At 46.6% G+C, this 21,015-nt stretch overlaps 1 protein-coding gene across 2 annotated transcripts; it reads right to left on the reverse strand.

Annotated features, from left to right (window-relative positions):
• Positions 1-280: 280 nt before the first annotated feature.
• TBPL2 (TATA-box binding protein like 2) lies at positions 281-20,487 on the reverse strand. Of its 2 annotated transcripts, none has more exons than XM_040332847.1 (7): positions 20,277-20,487; positions 11,009-11,376; positions 5,574-5,661; positions 5,403-5,494; positions 2,867-3,034; positions 2,412-2,506; positions 281-508 (listed from the first exon to the last, which is right to left on the reverse strand). In XM_040332847.1, the coding sequence occupies exons 1-7, from the start codon at positions 20,325-20,327 to the stop codon at positions 432-434; spliced, it is 939 nt and encodes a 312-aa protein (XP_040188781.1). In that variant the 5' UTR covers positions 20,328-20,487; the 3' UTR covers positions 281-431. The 2 variants fall into 2 exon arrangements, 1 of the variants encoding a protein (XP_040188781.1); XR_005744752.1 differs by having other exon boundaries at positions 420-508; positions 2,412-2,544.
• Positions 20,488-21,015: the final 528 nt, after the last annotated feature.

Consider the following 21,015-nt stretch of genomic DNA (forward strand, 5'->3'; position numbering starts at 1 on the left):
TGGGTCCTGGCTTATCCCAAAATAACTTGGGTCTGTATTTGTGTATGGATGGTATAAAAGAACCACGGTACTGGATCAAGCATCCAACACTGGGAGCATTTTGCATTCAGAATTTTCTATTAACCCATTTTTTACAGGATACATTTTTTTTTGTGCAAGGGGAGGGGGGGGGGGGGTCAAAAGGCTGTCAGAAAACAGTTGTGTCAATGTCACTCTACTCATGTTGTTAGATGCATTTACATTTTAATGGAAAGTACTGTACATATAGGACTGTGCATATGATCATATTTGTCTTTATTAAATCCATGTGCTGTGAGATTTCTAGTTCAAAAATAAATAGAGTAAGAAATTTCATTACAAATCACGCATTTTTTTTTTTAACTATATACATAAATAACATAGGATAACAAAAATTGCCTTGAATGAGGCACTTATTGCTTCTTAAAACTTTTTAGGATTGGATATATATTTTCAAATGCTTCATAGATTTCAGCACGTTCTTTAGCACCTACAAAAAAAGAGAACAATCAGAATTAGCCATTTAATAATAGAAGCACTGAACAGTACCTTTTCACGCTACATGATCATGGTAGCACTTTAACACCCAAAAACCCCCACTATGTGTACAGTTGATGAGTGTCTGGTGCTTAGAAGTTACAATAGGTCAAGGTCTAGGTTTTTATTTTGCCTAGAATAGGGAAATGCCATGTTTTCATTGTCAGGTCCCACTCTTGGGGAGAATTAACCCCCCACCACCACACGTTGTACTGTGATACGTATACCAAAACAGAAAACAAGGGGATTGTACCATAGGAGATGGGCAGAAACAAAACCTTGCAGGAGGTCCCATCCCATCTCCACTAAGCAAAAACTGATTTTTTTTGGAGTGCAAAATCTCAAAGCCTAGGAGTTCTAGTTGACCATTTATGGCTTAGAAACTAGTAATCTTATAACACCAGCCACCTCTGTCTATTCAACCCTGCTACCAGGGCTCAAATCCTGCGGGAACGCGTGGGAACGGAGTTTTCTGCACTTTTTTCATAGCAGGAACGCAGTTCCCTTTGCAGGACTAGAACAGCCGAGCCGCCCGAGCCAATCCTTCATTAAGCGGCGATGCCCAGCTCGAGTCACTGTCAGGGGCAGACGAACCTTAGTAATCCTTTATGTTACTGGCCACTTCCTGTATATGGATTCATCGGGTAGTGTGCGGGGATTCCGCAATGTCTCCTGGGAGCTTTTGTCATTGTTCCCAGGAGACATTGCGGAGGTCTGCCGCTAGTTGCTTAAAGTTCCCGCGATAACTCGTGGCAGACCTCCGTAAAGCTATCCATAAAAGGATTACTAAGGTACAGTGGATCGAAAAAAACAAACATACATGCGGTTTAGTAATTATGCATATGAGCGTATCATTTTTTGTTGTTGGTGGGAGTGGATTTTGGGTGAGAGTTCCCACACGTTTTTCCCCATGACTTGACCCCTGCCTGCTACTATAAGTAGTTTGTCAGTCTTTTCAAGAATTAGAAAGACCAACGGTTAGACTTACCGTTAACAGTGTTACTACAAACTTTCCAGGACAGCAACACGAGACATGATTGGCTCCCCCCTACAGGAAACCCAATCAAATAGTCCCCATCTTTACCACTTGTCCCTTAGTTGTTGTAAAGGGATTCTCCCAACCAATTCACAAGGGGCCTTTAATCACTTTGGCGCTTTCCACCTAATGTATACATTCTCCTCCACACTTAACATGGCGGAAAGTAGACCTGCCATCCTGGAAGGTTTGTAGAAACAGTTACCAGCAAGTCTAATCGTCGGTTCCCTCATCTCACCTTCCAGGACAACAACAAATGGAGAGATAAAGTAATCCACAGGCCTACCTTAGGGTGGCAACACTGCCTATATCACATTGAGGTGATTTAGTTCGCATTTGTAGCGCTATACAAGTTACTCACTCACTCATTGCCCGAAAGCTAGGTCTTGCTGCAAAAGAACCTCCACTCGATAGTGTTTCAGAAAGGGGTCTTGGTTAGACCAGGTGGCTGCGCTACAAATTTGCTTCCAGGAGGATTCTGCTTTTTTTTTGGCCTAGGAGGTGGCTAGGGTTCTAGTTGAGTGTGCTTTCAACTTTGCTGGTGCAGGCATGCCTGAGCTCACGTATGCTACAGTAATGACTTGCCTTATCCACCTATAGACTGAAGGTTTTGAAGCTAAAAGTCCCTTCCTTGGTCCGGAGAAGAGTATTAAGAGGCGATTCCTAAATGTCAGGCGATGCCTCCTTACATCTAAACAATGGCATTTCTTTTCACTCCCTCAGTCTTTGGGTTTTTACAAAAGGATGGTAGGGTTATCACCCGTGTCCTATGGAAATGTAATGCACATGTATTTTCTACTTGATTGCTTACGAGACTCACCAGTTAATACCACCTTTCCGGACACAAAAATGAGTAGTACAATTCTTGGTTTCACCATCCTGTAAATGAGGCCTGGAAACAATTCTGGTTCATAACTGGAAGCATACAACATTTTGCAGATGAACTAGAGAACCTTTAAATATTCATTAAAGCAAATTAGTACACAGCATTGCAAACCTTTCTTAAAATATTTAACATTTCTAGAATATTTAATACATCTACTACATGCGACAAGACTAGTGCAGCAGCCAGGTAACCAGCAACTACAAATTTTTGTATTCAGAAATTACAGTCTTTGCCTTTTTAAAGTTTATTACAGTAACTTGGATGAGTTCAGTGGGATACTTCACATTACTAACTGGAACAAGGAGGACACTCTTTGTTGTATTAGATCTAAACGAAGACTGGACTTCAAAACATATCTCTGCCCTTGGAACCTAGAAAGCCAATTGTACCTGCTGAATTGCTGGTGGGTAAGAACAAGTCCTTCAAGCCGTATGGGGAACCTCACGTCACAGCTTCCAACCATATTCTGAATTTTAAAGTCGAGGAATTTGGCAGGGAATCCCAGCTTCTGTACAACTCGAGCGTACTTTCTTGCTGCCAGCCGCGACTGCTCTTCACTATCAAACAATTAAACCTACTGAATAATGCTACTTTGCTGGTTTATTTGAAAGAAAACTCAAATTTCGTTAAAGGAAAAAAAAAAAAAACATACCACATGGTAAACAAGCCTTTCTTAATTTATTCAGCTAAGGTATTCTACAACTGAAAAAGCACCTTCACATTTCAGTTCTGTGCTGAAGGCGCTTCCATCTGCAACTTGTCTTCCTTGCGGGTTTCGTGATATGAACAGCCGAACTGGCGATGACGTCACTCCTGTGCATACGTGCCGGAGTTGCCGTTTTACGGCATGGCTCCAAAGAATGGCAGGGGTATGCCGTTCCTTCAGACTGCATGCGCCAGTGACATTACCGGCTGCATCTAAAGTAAATATCTCCCAAACAGTGTAGGTTAAGGAGAGGTTTACTGTACCTATAGGTAAGCCTTACCTATATGTAAAAATCATAGATGGGAGTTTAAGCCCACTTTAAAATGAGATTACAAGCATACCTTGCAAAAGAAGCTTCATCTTTTGAAGGAGAACTACAGGTTTACTGTAACTTGTTTGGGCTATTGGTTCCTGTTGCCATCATTTATATACTGTGAGGTGGGAGCTAGGGCTGAACTTATGGACACAGGGTCCAGCTCAAGGAGCACGTCTGCAGGTATGCCCCTAGGAATTAGCTTATGGGGGCAAACACAGAAGGGAATCCGAGTGCCAGCAGGGGGGAGCTACTCTGTGCAATAACATGGTTTATTACTTTAAAAACAAAATACTTCAAGCACAGTAGGGTGAATGTTAGAACCTGCCACCAACTTTTTACTGTCTTTTCCTGTTGCAGATGTTGCCTCACTTTGTCTGGTAAACAAGAACAGAAAGTAAGGTTAAATGACTACAATGGGCCTGCAGATAGAAAACCTGACAGGGGCTTCAACTTTTAGTTCTCTCCACAACATTATTTGTTATAGATGCACTTTAAAAACCACTTACGGACCAGCGACATACCTGGGCAGCTGTAGGCATCCCAGTCATTTTTTAATTATAGGGCCGGTGGTTGGCTCTTGTAAAAAGCAAATTCTTGCGGCTAACTAGCTGCTTGATTGCTTTTACAAGCAACAGGAGGGGACGTTTCTCCACCCTCCCACAGCTTTATAGGGACCTTCTTTCCTACTGTGAGTACCGATTGATCAGTCGGCGTTTCCGCCGGGTGATCACAGAGCCAAACTGGACAGATTAGCTTGGTATGGCTCTGATGTAGTAGTAACCTGGAAGCAATGACCGGACATCACTTTTACCTGGATGAAAACGGCAACATTTTTAAAAGTGAATAGCCTTTCATCACACTGATCTTGGTAAAAAGGGATATTAAAGTAAAAAACATTTTTTTGTCATTCTTACCTTCTCTGTGCAGTGGTTTTGCACAAAGCAGCCCAGACTCCTCCCCTTCCCCCCCCTGCCACTTCTTTGGTCCCTCACCGGTGCTCCTGGTCCCTTCCTCCTGCCGAGTGCCCCCACAGCAAGCAGCTTGCTATGGGGGGTACCCGATCCGAGGCTCTGTGTGTCCATTAAGACAGAGCCACGGCTCGCCCCTGCCCCCTCTTCCCTCATTGGTTGAGACGCAATCGAATTCAGTGAGCCAATCAGGAGGGATTGTTCCTGGCAGCCAAGGCTCTCTGTGCAAAATTGCTGGGTCGAGATAGGGCTCAAGTATTAAGGGGGTTGCTGCACACTACAATTTTTTTTTTTTTATCTGAATGTATTCAGAAACACACACACACACACACACACACACACACACACACCTTTTAGAACCATCTTAAAAAGGCAAAGGAGGGATCTGGGGGGGGGGGGGTGAGATCTCTCCATAAAGAGTACATGTCACATGCTTATTGCTGTCACAAGGATGTTTACATTCCTTGTGACAGCAATGAAATAAAATAAATTATTGGAGCCAACAAATTTTCTAGCAAAAAACATACTGATTATAACTTGTAAATAAACGGTGTCGGGAAAAGGCCTGGTCTTCAAATTGGTTAAAACAAATACCGTGTAGCTTAGATAGTGACAAGTGATCTCAGGGCACCTGGAAAACACAGGCTGTGCCGACTTAGGGCACTCTATAGTAAATGAACGCTGAGTGCATCAGCTGCTCAGAGCCAATCACAACCCAAGTAAAGGTGAGCTGAAGACAAATCTGAATAGTTGGTTCAGGGTGTCAATTTTAAGACCATCTTCTATTTGCTGTGGGCCTAAAGTATCGACATTTCTTCTAGTACAAGCTAGGTAGTATTTTGCCCAATTCTCCACATATGCTATACTCTGTGTAGGCTAGTAAAGGTCTTATTTCTTCTATGACAATGGGAATTGGACTAAAAATGCAATGTTACCTCTTTGCCCCAGTGCAGACCATTTTCCCAGAGCTGAATATAAGTGCTGTTGTTCGTGGCTCCCGAATCCTCATTATAACCGCCGCAAATCTCTAGGGTCAAGATATAAAAGGGCTTAGTATTTGTAAATTAACATTCTATATGGTAAAGTAATTTTGCATGCAATCTCACCTTTGGGTTGTATTCTGCATTTCTGGCATGGAGGGCAATTTTCTTCAAGTCTAACCTGCAAGCTAAATTCACAGTGGACACAATATTCCTGGAAGAAGAGGGCAGGTATGTTTGGGTCTGTGGTAATGGTATATGAACTCCATTTTTTAAACAGATTTTAAAGTGTTATGAAACCAAGACTACAATTTGTATTATATCACCAGGAGCAGATGAAAGTATCAGATATTAATCTTCTCCCCATTTGCCCACACATCAACACTGGTGTTTGGTTATTGGCTGCTCAGGCACATGGCTGACATGGTGGTAGATAGATCTGCATTAGTAAATAGCGTAGATGGATCATTGCCCCAGAGGTAGAGACGAGGGTCAGATTAAAGCTGGCTATACACTCAGATTGTGTTTAGTCTACAGACTGCATATACAATATTAAATCTTTAACAGACCATCACATTTCCAATGTAATCCATTTACACTATATATATATATATATAATCTAATTTTGTACCAGTAGGTGGAGCTATAGGCCTTTATTTATTTTGTAGCAGTCTCCCCTACCTCCAAGGGCCTGGTGGTGACCCCCAGAGGCCAGAAGGGCTGCCTTTCCTCCTCAGGATGCAGGTTACTAGGCATGGTAAGTTTAGCAAAATGCAAAGCTGGGTGCCAGTCACTTTTAAAATGAAAAAAGTTTTTCTCTCAACAGGAACAGGAGAGAGAGGATTATGGCACAGGACACCCTTAGGCAAATGCAATAGCAACTTGGCAGACCCCGCAGACAGCAATACAGAAAAGGGCCTTTAACCGCTTGCCAACCAGTGCACACAGATGTACGTCGGCAGAAGGGCTCGTACAGGCAAATCTTAAATCACTTAAATCCTGGTTAAAGGCGGTGTTTCCTGAGAGGGGAGGAGCCGGGATCTCTCCAAGTTGGCTGTCCTGAAAGACGGCTAGGGAAAGAGTCAAATTTATTTGGGTACAATGTATATACTACTTGGGGATCCCCTACCTAGGGGGACCTCGGTTCTTTGGCGCTGCACTTTTTTCTACAATGTCTCATGACCGGGGCCGAAGTGGTTAAGCTGAATGCAGTGATCTGTAACTTGTAGCAACTCCTGTCATCTATGGCAACAACTTCACTCACAGTATCCTCAAGCTTAGCTCCCAGCTACCCGCTGGATCCCTCAGGCTTGACTCACAGCTACCCGCTGGATCCCTCAGGCTTGACTCACAGCTACCCGCTGTCCTTATCGTACAGCTTTACTTACAGCTACCTGCTGTATTCTTGCATGAGTCTCTACTGAAGCTTTCCAACTTATTTCATCTTCCCGTCTAGTGAAGAGTCTGCGCTGGTACTCCATTACTTCTATGCTTGCCTCTGTCAACAGGAGTGGTCATCCCTCTGGCAATTGATTGCCCTTCCAGCAACTATCAGGCCCCCCTTGGGCCGAGGCTCTACACATTCTCAGGACTACACCTCAGCTGCTGCTCCACACCCCCACCCAGGCTGCAACCTAGGGGAAAAGAAGCCTGATCATCTGACTCCTTCCAAATAGACTATCCCAACATGCTCAACGGCCAAAGAAAACTCCTGCTGATTGGCTAAGACAACATATCTACTCATAACCTGAATGTACTAATCTATCATCCTAATACCAAAGGCAACAGTGCCACAGAAGAGAGATGACAAACTCAAGCTTAGAAGAAGAACCAGTTGATTAAGACTACAAATTAGCCAGGCTAGTTACCACCTAGCACAACTAAATTTACTAGCAACCCCGTTTAGGAGAAGGGTGCTACAATTATTAAAGTGTTACTAAACCCGCAACAGTAAAATCAGTCTCAATATGCAGTAAAGCATGCTGGTTATACTCACTGTGGAACCTAAAGGGGTTAATCCTCTGCATTGTGTAAAAAGGCTGTTTGATCCTGTCTTCTCTGATCCTCTCCTTCACCTGTCTCCAATATATCTCCTGGTATTTACAGAGCTATAGGACAAGCTGCACATGCTCAGCTTGGTGTGCAGTTCTAGAGAGTTTTTTCTTTCTTGGGAGATTGCATTTGAGATTGCATTTGATCAGCAGAAGGCCAATCAGCACTGTCCAGACAGAGGGTCAGGGGTCCTGTATTCTCATAGGACAATTGTGGGAAAATGAACTCCTCCTAAAAGCTTTAACCAGACACTCATATAGAAGTCAGAAGCCTGCTATGTACTGCTGATACTCCTATATAATCCTCTAGTTTTCAAAGTGCCATAAATCGCTTTGAGCAAGTCCCCCAACATCGTCCACCAACAACCTGTACCGGGACCCCCTGGGGGAATCCTCTTCTCCCTCTAAATCAGACCCAAAGTCTACCCGACAGGAGGCCAGCTACCTGGGTTCCCCTTCTCTATCCTCACCATCGTCCTACCAGAGAAGGCATACTGGCAGCCCTGCATAGGGCTGTAGGGGGACCCTGCAAACTATCCACCGTACCGCTCTCCACTGACGTCATTGCCATCATTCGAGGCAGCGCGTCATCCCGACATCCAAGTGTGGATCGCCAGCTGCCTTGATTGATGGCAGTCTCAGTGAGTCGCCGAGACAGCTATTCCCCGCCCCTCCACTGCACAGCGCTCCAAAGAGCAGAAGCGATACTGACCGACAGTCAGAATCGCTCGGGGAGGAGTGAGAACCGAGTGATCGGCGGCTCGGTTCTCAGTGCAGAGACGCCAGGGAACAGCTCCACCAAGGTAAGCATGATTAGCCAAAAAAAAAAAAAAAGTTTTTTTAAAGGATCGGAAAGTGGATGCAATCTCATCCTTAACGGATGCAAGGATCATCCCTGACTAAACTACCAATGCCCCAAAAGGTGCTCAACTTTCCTGCACATATGACACATCTTCTAGGCAGTGGTGTCACTAGGGTTGGTGTCACCTGGTGCGGTAAAATATGGTGTCACCCCCCCCCCCCCCATAACCGTTTCCAAATATTTTTTACCCTACTGTTTGCTCTCTGTTCTCCTTTCTTCCCCTTTTCTCTCTCTCCCTATCCATCTTTCTTGTTCGTTCTATCCCTTCTTCTTTCTCTCCATTTTTCTTTGTCCCCTCCCCCCACCTCTCTTTCTCAAGGACCGGAATTCACATCTCAGGAGCGTACCTAGAGCATTTGGCACCCGGGGCGGATCCAATATCTGTCACCCCCCACGTTAAAATGTAAAAACACCCCACTGTGCCTCCGCCATACCTCTGTATCCTTCAATATCTATTTGTTACTGTGTACCCCCCTCTCCACAACTGCACCTCTGGACCCCTTTTACATTACACAGCACCCTGCACCTCTGGACCCCTTTTACATTACACAGCACCCTGCACCTCTGGACCCCTTTTACATTACACAGCACCCTGCACCTCTGGACCCTTTTACATTACACAGCACCCTGCACATCTGGACCCTTTTACATTACACAGCACCCTGCACATCTGGACCCTTTTACATTACACAGCTCCCTGCACCTCTGGACCCCTTTACATCACATAGCCCCCTGCATCACTGGACCCCTTTAAAATTACACAATACCCTGCATCCCTTTTACATTACACATCTCCCTGCACCTCTGGACCCCTTTTACATTACACAGCTCCCTGCACCTCTGGACCCTTTTACACTACACAGCCCTCTGAACCCCTTTACATTACACAGCACCCTGCATCACTGGACCCCTTTACATCACATAGCCCCCTGCACCTCTGGACCCGTTTACATTACACAGCACCCTGCATCAATACACCCCTTTTACATTACACAGCCGCCTGTACCTCTGGACCCCTGCATGTTACACAGACCCCCTTCAGTGCAGACACCCCCTCAGTGCAGACACCCCCCCTTAGTGAAACCCCCCCTCAGTGAAACCCCCCCCCTTCAGTACAAACCGCCCTCAGTGCAAACACCCCCCCCCTCAGTGAAATCCTCCCCAGGTGCAAACACCCCGCCTCCCCATTCAGTACGGTCACGGCACATGGACAGAAGGTCCCCTCGACCCCTCCCCCTCTGTATACACAAACAGAGAGGAGGGGGAGGCGGCAGTGGCTTCACTCGACTGTGCCTGTGTGCCGAGCACCGTTAACAGCCCGTGGCTGTGAAAGGGGATGGATGATGCCACCCCGCAAACGCCCCCTCTTGTACCGCGGCGCTCAGCGCGGTCATTGCTGCAGTCACGGGGGGGGGAGCCGGCCTGACATCCCCCAGTGTGCCCCCCCACATGTCAGCAAAAAAAAAAAATCCTCAATGTCGGGATGGTGTCACCCCTCTAGCGGGTGTCACCCGGGTGCGGACCCCCTAGCAACGCCTCTGCTTTTAGGAGGCCACCCCTCACAACTCTTACTTGGGAGGTGCTGGTGCGGGAGGTGCTGGTGCCTGAGGAACTGGAATCTACTGCTTAGGATGGTGAAGTGACCTCCATAGCTCCCTGGTGTGCGCCACAGCCTCTACTGGGTCTTCCACTGGCCCCAGATTCCTGACCTGACGAACGCTGTGCCCACAGGACCGGAACCTTGTCTCCCAGCACCCTCTGATGCAGCTCCACCAGAAGCCCACGTTACTGCCTTAGCTTGGCGTGCATAAGCCCTGCCTCCGATGCAAGCATGTCCTCCCCGCTCCATACCCGGAACTACCTGGTGAACAGGCACCCTCTCACAGCATGCCGGCAGAGCAACACACCAGATGTGAGGACTGACCACATGAGACATGGAGCTCCCCACCCCAACATGCTCCCTTTCCGTCCGGCAGGAAACACAAAAAACTGAAGGAGGCCTGGAGGACCGTCTTTAAGTGTTTGGGTGAACACGTTTCCTGTCCCAGAGGCTGTCCTGGAAGACAAAAAGCTATTTAGCATTTTTTTTTAATTTACTAAAATTATTTCCGTGTTCTGTGGGAAACCAGATCGAGTGAATGCAGGCTCCTGGGTTTAGTAACACTTTCTCAGATTTACTTGCATAACTTGAGCAGTAAAAAAAAAAATCCAAAAGCCAAAATCTGTTTAAGTAAGCAGAATTCACAGCATGCTTACCCACAGTGCTCTGGGAATCATGTGGTGTTAGAAGGCACAATGACCAACAACAAAAAAAAAAATGAAGAACACAAACCAATCAAGTTATTTTTTTAAAAGCAACACGAGGGCTGCTTTTGCCAACTTTCTAAATACACTAGCTGCCTGGTTGTCACTAGCAGCAATGCCTGGCATCACTGACCTAGCACAATCTTGCAGAAAGTGAAGTTGGAACAAAGTCACAAATTGCTTGACATTCTGCCTTTTAAAGACTCAAGTTCATTAATTGTTGTGTAGTGATCCGCTTTTTAATATTGCATTTGTCCTGGATCCCAACAGTCCAGTATCTTACAATACCAAACCCCATTATTTGGCTTTATATTTCACACAAACCATCTGGACACAGAACATACTGTAACTGCGGAATGATCCCAGAGGACTCTGCTACAGGAGTCATTGGAGTCATGGGTGTCATGGGAGTTATAGGCATGGGGCGAAGGCCGTAAGGATCCTGGGAGGCATCTCTGTTCTCACAGGGGGTGTACGGTTGTGAGAGGCCAGAAGCATCCAGGCAAACTCCACTATCCTGCAATTCGGAGAGGTTGCTCTTTTCTTCATTTGGTGATAAGTCATCAGGCAGAAAGCTCAGGTCCAGATCTGCAGAAAGATCTTTGGACTGGTCCAGATCAGATCTATAGGAAGTTTCAGGGACTGGTTGGATATTTAGGTCATCATATGGAGTCATTGGAGTGTACATCTGAGGAGTAGAGTCAAGGCCATCCTAAGTGGAGGACAAAGAGTAATATTAGAGGGGGATCAATAAAATTACAAAAGACAACTCTAGACAAAACAATTTACATTAAAAGGAGTTTGAACTACTATCTTTTAGATCAGGGATATGCAATTAGTGGACCTCCAGCTGTTGCAAAACTACAAGTCCCATCATGCCTCTGTCTCTGGGTTTCATGTTTGTGGCTGTCAGAGTCTTGCTATGCCTCATGGGACTTGTAGTTCTGCAACAGCTGGAGGTCCGCTAATTGCATAGCCCTGTTTTAGATCTTGTTCACACAGGCTTTAAAAAGGGGGTTGTAAAGCCTCTTGTTTTTAAACATACATTTCATACTTGCCTCCACTGTGCAGTTTGTTTCGCACAGCGTGGCCCTCAAACCTCATCCTCTGTGGTCCCCCAGCAGCACTCTCCCTGGGCGGTACCTTGCGGGCGCGCTCCCGAGTCCAGCATTTGCGTCCAAACAGAATACCGCACTTGGCCCTGCCCCTTGCGTCACTGGATTTGATTGACAGCAGCAGGAGCTAATGGCTGTGCTGCTATCAATCAAGAGCCGAGAACCCCAGACAGAGTTAGGCCCCTTTCAGACTGGGGCGGGAGCTGCGGTGGCGGTATAACGCCGCTAAAAATAGCGGCGCTATACCGCCAGAATTGCCGCGGGTATCAGCCGCTAGCGGTGCGGTATTAACCCCCGCTAGCGGCCGATAAAGAGTTAATACCGCCCGCAATGCGCCTCTATAGAGGGGCATTGCGGGCGGTATTGCCGCGGTTTCCCATTGTTTTCAATGGGAAGGAGCGGTGAAGGAGCGGTATACATGCCGCTCCTCTCACCGCTCCAAAGATGCTGCTGACAGGAGATTTTTTTGTCTCCCGCCAGCGCATCGCCTCAGTGTGAAAGCCCTCGGGCTTTCACATTGAGTCTGCAGTGAAGGAGTTTTTCAGGCGCGATAGCAGCGCTATTTTTAGCGCTGTACCGCCTGAAAAACTCCTCAATGTGAAAGGGGCCTTACATTGCGTCTTAGCCGAGGGAACGTACGGTGAGTAAAACAGTGGGGGTGGGACGGACTTATCTGTGTGAGAAGTTTTTTCACCTTAAAGCGGAGCTCCACCCAAAAGTGGAACTCACGCTGATCGGAACCCTCCCCCCCCTCCGGTGTCACATTTGACACCTTTCAGGGGGAGGGGGGGGGTGCAGATACCTGTCAAAAGACAGGTATTTGTTCCCACTTCCGACCACACAGTCTTGGGCAGAACGTCACCTCCCGTCCTCCCCCCTTTGTGCTCTGGGAACACTCGGCTCCCAGAGCACAGCGGGAGCCAATCAGCGGTGCAGCGCAACTCGCGCCGTAGGGAACCGGGTAGTGAAGCCGGAGCGCTTCACTTCCTGGTTCCCTCACTGAGGATGGCGGGGGGGGCAGCAGAGTGACGAGCGATCGCTCGTCCTCTGCTGTGGACGGCGCTGGACTCCAGGACAGGCAAGTGTACTGATATTAAAAGTCAGCAGCTGCAGTATTTGTAGCTGCTGGCTTTTAATATTTTTTCATGGCACATCTGCTTTAATGCATAAGATGCATTAAGGGAAAAAAAAAAAAAAAAAACACACACACACAAGGGTTTACAACCCCTTTACCACTGTTGCCTCTAACATTGGTAGGGCATTCAGAAAACTTGAATCAGCTTTGACGCCTGTGTTGAACATAGATCTTAACGGAGAGGCTTACTGTCGCTTTAACCACTTCCAATCCCAGGCATCGTCAAATGACGTCCGCAGGAGGGGTCTCCCATCCTGGGTGGGTGTCATATGACGTCCTTAGCTTCCCAGCGTCTGGGGGGGGGGGGGGGGACCGATGGTGTGTTCGCAGTACATTAGAACAATTATCAGTCTACTCCCCTTGTGAGTCCCCTCCCCCTACAATTAGAATCACTCCCTCAGTAACACATTTAACCCCTTGATCGCCCCCTAGTGTTAACTCCTTCCCTGCCAATGACATTTATACAGTAATCAAAGCATTTTTATAGCACTGAGCACTGTCAAATGTGTCCCATATGTCCGCTGCAATGTCACAGTCACGAGAAAAAAAAATTCACACATGCAGATCGCCGCCTTTACTATATAAAAAAAAAATGCCATAAATCTATCCCCCATTTTGCAGACGCTATAAATTTTGCGCAAACCAATATACGCTTATTTACCAAAAATATGTATTATACAAATCAGCCTAAACTGAGGAAAAAAATAAAATAAAAATTGGTGATCAACCACCACCAAAAGTAAGCTCTATTTGTGGGGAAATAAATTCTAAAAATGTAATTTGAGTACAGTGTTGCATTACTGCGCAATGGTCATTCAAACTGAAAATTGGCCTGGGCAGGAAGGGGGTGAAAATGCCCTGTATTGAAGTGGTTAAACAAGCTACCAACAGGCTCTTAAGATGCTTCAAGCAGTGATGATGAGCACCGGCGTGTTCGCAAACCCCACGTGCAGAGCTCGCCAGGAAGTCGGCACTGCGCTAGTCACAGGCAGTGAGACATTTCCCCAATCTTTGCAGCCGCGCATCGGGACAATGTCTCACTGCCTGTGATTAGAGCAGCACAGTGCTGACCTCCTGGCGGGCTCTACACGTGGGGTTTGCAAACACGCCGGAGGTCATCCTTACTGAATACCGAAGCCTGCTAGCGGTTTAAACGCAGCAGTCAGCAATTCCAGGATTTGTGTTCAACATCCCCAAACTGGAGCTCAAAAGGGATACTAAAAGCACATATAGCTATATCATTTAGCCAACACTCCCAGTTCTGCAACAACCTCTTTCCCCTGCCCTTTCCACAGTCCTCCTCTGGTTCTGCACCCATCTTAACTGCAATCTTACATTTCTCTCAGACCTGCCTCCCTGTAAAGATTTAGCATGAAGGATAGGCAGACAGCATGAGCTTGGTCTTTATTCAGTAGCCTCCATCTTAGAACTAACCACAGATCCCCACCCCCAGATCACATGACCAAAACTGTTAACCAACATAAGGAACTGGGTATAACACTTGAACTTGAATTATAACAAAGCATACACCAACAAAACTGCTTTGCGGTGCCTGCAGCTGCCGCTGCCGAGTCTCTCACTCTCTCTCTATCACCAGGGCCGTACTGGCCAAGCCCGGTAGGCCGCCTGTCCCGAGGCTGCTTTGAGCTGTAGCTGACTGCAGCGCTCCCCCTCTCTCCTGCGTGTATGACACCAGGCATTTCTTGCTGTGTGTGAGAGCTTGGTCTGTGTTTGGCTGTGCTGCCTGTGCTAGACCTGCTTGTGTGATAGTAGATGGAGCTGGAACACTGATTGAATCAGTGTTTTGTCTATCACACAAGCCCGTCTAGGGGGGGACCTTGCTAGAGCACACTGCCCTGCCAAACACAGACCTGCAGCTCCTGTTTGTTCCATGACACACGTCGGGAGAGGAGATACCTGCTGTGTGTGATCGAGGCAATGCCATGGTGAGTGCCATGCACAGTGGGGCTGCATTCATATACAAAAGTGGGGCTGCATTCATATGTACAGTGAGGCTGCAATGATGGGCACTGATGAGGCTGCATTGATCTCTTGTACCACGTCTGCAGTCTCTGACCATCCCTTGTACCACGTCTGCAGTCTCTGACCATCCCTTGTACCACGTCTGCAGTCTCTGACCATCCCTTGTACCACGTCTGCAGTCTCTGACCATCCCTTGTACCACGTCTGCAGTCTCTGACCATCCCTTGTACCACGTCTGCAGTCTCTGACCATCCCTTGTACCACGTCTGCAGTCTCTGACCATCCCTTGTACCACGTCTGCAGTCTCTGACCATCCCCTGTACCACGTCTGCAGTCTCTGACCATCCCTTGTACCACGTCTGCAGTCTCTGACCATCCCTTGTACCACGTCTGCAGTCTCTGACCATCCCTTGTACCACGTCTGCAGTCTCTGACCATCCCTTGTACCACGTCTGAAGTCTCTGACCATCCCTTGTACCACGTCTGCAGTCTCTGACCATCCCTTGTACCACACGTCTGCAGTCTCTGACCATCCCTTGTACCACGTCTGCAGTCTCTGACCATCCCTTGTACCATGTCTGCATTCTCTGACCATCTCTTGTACCACGTCTGCAGTCCCTGACAATCGTCTACAAACTATGGGATAGATTTATGGCATTTATATTTAAATATTTTTTACTAGTAATGGCGGCGATCATTGATTTTTTTTAGCGGTATTGCAGCCGACACACGGGACACCTAATTGAGTTCTGTAAGCAACACCTTATTTTCTGGCAGTGCCCCTCCCGAGACTAGGCTCTGGATCCGCCCTTGGCATACACATCATTACACTCCCCAGTCCTCCCAACTGTGCTCACTCATCAGCCCTCCTGGCTGCGACCAGTAGGCCTCCCTGAATACCCTTAGAAAATGTTCTCTTCTCCTCCGATCACCTTTTTTTTGCCTCCGGTGGCAGCTGAATGTCAGCAAGAGGGAGGAGGAGGAGAAGCCTACTTTCAGCTGCTGCAGGAGGAAAATACAGATCGGTTCCACTAAATTCCATCCTCCGCTGCCTCTCCGATCCAGGTTCTGGGGGTCAACAAGGAAAGATTGTGGTTTACCTGTCACCTGCCCACGATCGACAGGTAGATCGCAATTTACAGGTTGCCAACCCCAGGATTAGGGTGTGCCCAGGCACACCCCTTGCGCACGCCTAGGGGGGGGGGGGGTAGCAAGTTCAGTCCAAGGGGACGATTTACTAAAGGCAAGTGCAGTTACTCCAGAGCTCAGTAAATAAAAGCTTCGCTTTGCAAAGATTATCCAATCGTGCGCAAGGAAAATAAAATAAGCACCAATTTATTTCAATAGAATAATTAAATGAAATCCAATACATTATACATAAAGAAATACATGAATTTATGGCTTTTACTGACATGCAGAAGAGCGTTTTAGTGTACATGTGTGTGACAAGTACAGTACTGATATTTCAGGACAGAAGTTTCCAGGAAAGGTTGCTGGAGAACCTGCAGGCAGGAAGGAGCACTTTCTATTGGAATACTCTAGGTGGCAGCACAAACCTGGAGAAACAGCACACAGGTGCATCTTCCCTGCCGTGTGTTTCACCTGGTTACATATTTTCTCATCATGCTTTGCGTTTACCAGACCAAAGGACTGCATGTTGCTCATCGTAATAAAAATGTCAGAGCAGATTATACAGTATTGCCCATATTATTATTGCACCTAATAGAGCATAGGGATTAGATTAGTTTATTGTTCTGTTGGGTAGTCACCCTTTTGTTCCTGGTGATCATGGTCACCAGAACAGGAGTTGAGGCCAAATCCAATTGGGACACCTGTACAGCAACTACTGTGTGAGGGACATGCCCCCTTATTATGCAGAAATTATCTCACTTCCTGTTGTGTCTCCGGCACAGGAGGTGAAATGAAATCTCTCCAACAGCTCAGCAAAAACCCTGAAAGGGGTGTTAACCCTTTAAGTAAAAAAAATAAAAAAGGGGGGAGCAAGCGTTTTACTATACATACACTACATCATTCTGGGTCGATCTTAACCACTTAAGCCCCGGACCATTTTGTTGCTAAATGCCCAGGCCAGGTTTTGTGATTTGGCACTGCGTTGCTTTAACAGACAATTGCGCGGTCGTGCGACGTGGCTCCCAAACAAAATTGGCGTCCTTTTTTCCCCGGCAAATAGAGCTTTCTTTTGGTGGTAGTTGATCACCTCTGCGGTTTTTATTTTTTGCGCTATAAACAAAAATAGAGCGACAATTTTGAAAAAAATTCAATATTTTTTACATTTTGCTATAATAAATATCCCCCAAAAACATATATAAATTTTTTTTCCCCTCAGTTTAGGCCGATACGTATTCTTCTACCTATTTTTGGTAAAAAAAAAAAAAAAAAAAAAATCGCAATAAGCGTTTATCGATTGGTTTGCGCAAAATTTATAGCGTTTACAAAATAGGGGATAGTTTTATTGCATTTTTATAAAAAAAATTTTTTTACTACTAATGGCGGCGATCAGCGATTTTTTTCATGACTGCGACATTATGGCGGACACTTCGGACAATTTTGACACATTTAAATTGCATTGTTTATTGTGAAAATTACAGTTGCAGTTTGGGAGTTAACCACAGGGGGCGCTGTAGGAGTTAGGGTTCACCTGGTGTGTGTTTACAACTGTAGGGGGGTGTGGCTGTAGGACTGACGTCATCGATCGAGTCTCCCTATAAAAGGGATCACTCGATCGATGCAGCCGCCACAGTGAAGCACGGGGAAGCCGTGTTTACATACGGGTCTTTTCGTTCTTCAGCTCAGGGGAGCGATCGCGACGGAGCGGCTATAAACGAATAGCCGCGTCGTCGTCCCGGATCGCTCCCCGCTGGAATCCGACCGCCGCATGTAGAGGGGGGGTCCCGATCGGACCCCCTACCTGCGGAAAGGCAGGGACGTACATGTACACCCACCTGCCTGTACGTGCCATTCTGTGGACGTACATATACATGCGGCGGTCGGCAAGTGGTTAATATATCAAACGTATCAAAACACCACTTTCCATATGCTAAGGCTAGGTTCACATTACCACTTGTTGGGAATGTGCGCCCTTTAGCAGTCATGCAGGAGTGCTACTTATTCTAAATGGCACCCCTAAGCATCAGGGGGTGCCACAGGAAAAAAAATTAAATACAGTATGATGAGTGTTCAGAGACATACACCCTCCTGAATGTCAAATTGGGACCAGCAGCTGTTGCCTCACCAGTAGACCTGAATGGGACTTCTTACACATGGATGGAACACCTGTGCGGGGAAAGATGCCCTTTGCACAGGTGTAGGATTAGGGACATGTAGGTGAATGAGGCCTAAACCACTGGTGTTGATTATTATTCTCCCCCCCCCCCCCATGCATTGGATTGATATACAAGTGTAGCGCCCCCTTACTTTCAGTAAAGGCACTACGCTAAAGTTAGTGGGAGCGTGAGAGATAATTTGCTCTCATTCTGAATGGTGTTAAATTTGGCTGTCGCCAAATCTGGATTGTTCTGTGTGCTAACTGCGTTCTAGGGATGCGGCACCATCCCTGGGTGGCAGGTGGCGCCAGAGAGGTCCAGGCGGAGCCGCTTCTTCCCAGCAGCCAATCAGAGGAGTTGAGCCTTGCTGTGCATGCTGGGAGGGGATATTTCTGTGGCGGAAGCTGTTCTGCGCGGGTTCCAGGTGCGGCACCCACCTTTAGGGTGTGCGCACATAGCGGGCCCCACCACTATGGCCTACCTGGCCTGGGGTCGCGCGCAACGCAGAGTTCCATACTCTGGGCCCTCTTGACCTGGAGTGATTGATGCTTTCAAAGGGGCCCCAGTGACTGAGAAGATCCCAGGCTGTATGCCGCTCGTGGGGGGGGGGGGGGGGGGGAAATCGGCTTGAGGAGAACCCGGAGGCAGGTGATCCAAAAGGGCTTGAATGAACCATCGGGGATCTGGGTAACCGGACACTGACAGATAACCTCAGTACTGTCAGTCGTGACCCCAAAGAGAAACTGGGAAGATGTGCTCTGCTGTTCACCATTGTCAGCATCGAGCCTGTGGCAGAGGCCTCATCTGGCATCCTATTTAAAATCAGAGCCAAGTCGGTGGCAGTGACTTGTTCTTCTCAGCAATCCTTAAAGTGACACTTCGGCTGCCAGGCCCGCGGCGGGGGTCTGTCCGGGGGCACTTCGCCCACTCCGGCTGGAGTGGCGACGAACTGTATCTACTACCACAAAGAACAGGACTGCTCTTTTCTTTTTCAAGCATGATACCGCAAAGTTCTTTACTTCATCAACCTTTCCTATCTCATGTTGATCGTGTTGGGCCGTGAGATAAAGCATTCAGAAAATCTACTTCGCTGATTGGACATTCGTTAACTGCTCAAAGTGCAATGGCGTTACCTGAGTCACTGCATTAACATTGCTTCTTCTGACACATGCATATTGCATTAAAGCGCAGAGGTGTGAATGGGGCTCTACAGCTCAAAGCAAAAATTTAAACACACATTTTAGCATAGCACGCAGTGATGCTTTGTAGGGCAACACACCAGGTTTAGATGCAGGTTCAATTGTCACTCAGTACACACCAGTGCAACACATGCTTTCTTTTTTTGGCATGCTTTACGTCAAATAAGAGCCCGTTCACACCATGAATCGCACAGGAAGACGCTGTGCATTCCTGTGCGATTCACATGCGATCAACAAATTAAGCACCCAGGTCGGTGGTAAATGGTTTTGTCAAAACACTTGAAGGTTACATTCACACTCGTGATTAGAGTTGGTGCGAAAAGTAGCGTCAGGAATCAGAATTCTGTTGTGGCTCTCAAAGGGTAGGGGCATCCCCCCCCATTTCCTAGAAGGACAGGTTACCTGCAGCCGCAGCCATTTACTAGTGTCTGCACAGCCAGAAATTAGCTGCGGTGATTGCTGCTGAATGCGCATCCAGCGGGGATCAATGCAGTTAATCGCTGGCTGTGCAAAGAGCCTTGAATAGCTGCCGCGACCTGTCATTTTATAGTGAATGGGGCCAGTGGCTGCACCTACCTGCTGAGTGCGGCTGCAGGAACTGCCGCTACAATTCGCACCGCCCCTAATTACTATTATGAAGGGAAAAAAAGCCTACTACTAGCTGGATAAAAATAAAGGCAAGGATGCCTAGAAAAGAAAACTAACGCAGCCATCACATCTAATATTTGATAACTTGTAATAAAATAATGTTTGCTTTAGTTTTATTGTTTTTTTTTTTCCACATTAACAAACGCTTGATACTACAAGAATGTATCTCCCTTGTAGCTTAAAGAAGTCAGAAAAATTCACTGAGATAAATAAGATGATGAACTTCTAAACAATGGCATCCAATTTACCTGAGCTTCACATTGGTCTAAGTATCGTTCCAGAGAGGAATCCCCATCCATCCTGCAAGACTTCTTCCACACTCAGCAAGAAGTTTCTCACAAAAAAGAAAATTCCCAGGATGCATTATTTCAAAGCTTGGTTGGATGGGCTGCAGAGTTGTAGCTGGAAACAAACTGATGGTGATTACTTGCTTCTATCACCTGTTCTAACAAGAGATTTCAGGGTCAGTCCAGCCAGGACAACCCTTTAACCACTTAAGGACCGGACCAATATGCTGCTAAATGACCCAAGGGGTTTTTACAATTCGGCACTGCGTCGCTTTAACAGACAATTGCGCGGTCGTGCGACGTGGCTCCCAAACAAAATTGGCGTCCTTTTTTTCCCACAAATAGAGCTTTCTTTTGGTGGTATTTGATCACCTCTGCGGTTTTTATTTTTTGCGCTATAAACAAAAATAGAGCGACAATTTTGAAAAAAATTCAATATTTTTTACTTTTTGCTATAATAAATATCCCCCAAAAATATATAAAAAAACATTTTTTTTCCTCAGTTTAGGCCGATACATATTCTTCTACCTATTTTTTGTAAAAAAATCGCAATAAGCGTTTATCGGTTGGTTTGCGCAAAATTTATAGCGTTTACAAAATAGGGGATAGTTTTATTGCATTTTTATATATTTTTTCTTTTTTACTACTTATATCAGCGATTTTTTTCGTGACTGCGACATTATGGCGGACACTTCGGACA

This window comes from Rana temporaria, chromosome 13 (assembly GCF_905171775.1).
Source record: "Rana temporaria chromosome 13, aRanTem1.1, whole genome shotgun sequence".
Taxonomy (NCBI): domain Eukaryota; kingdom Metazoa; phylum Chordata; class Amphibia; order Anura; family Ranidae; genus Rana; species Rana temporaria.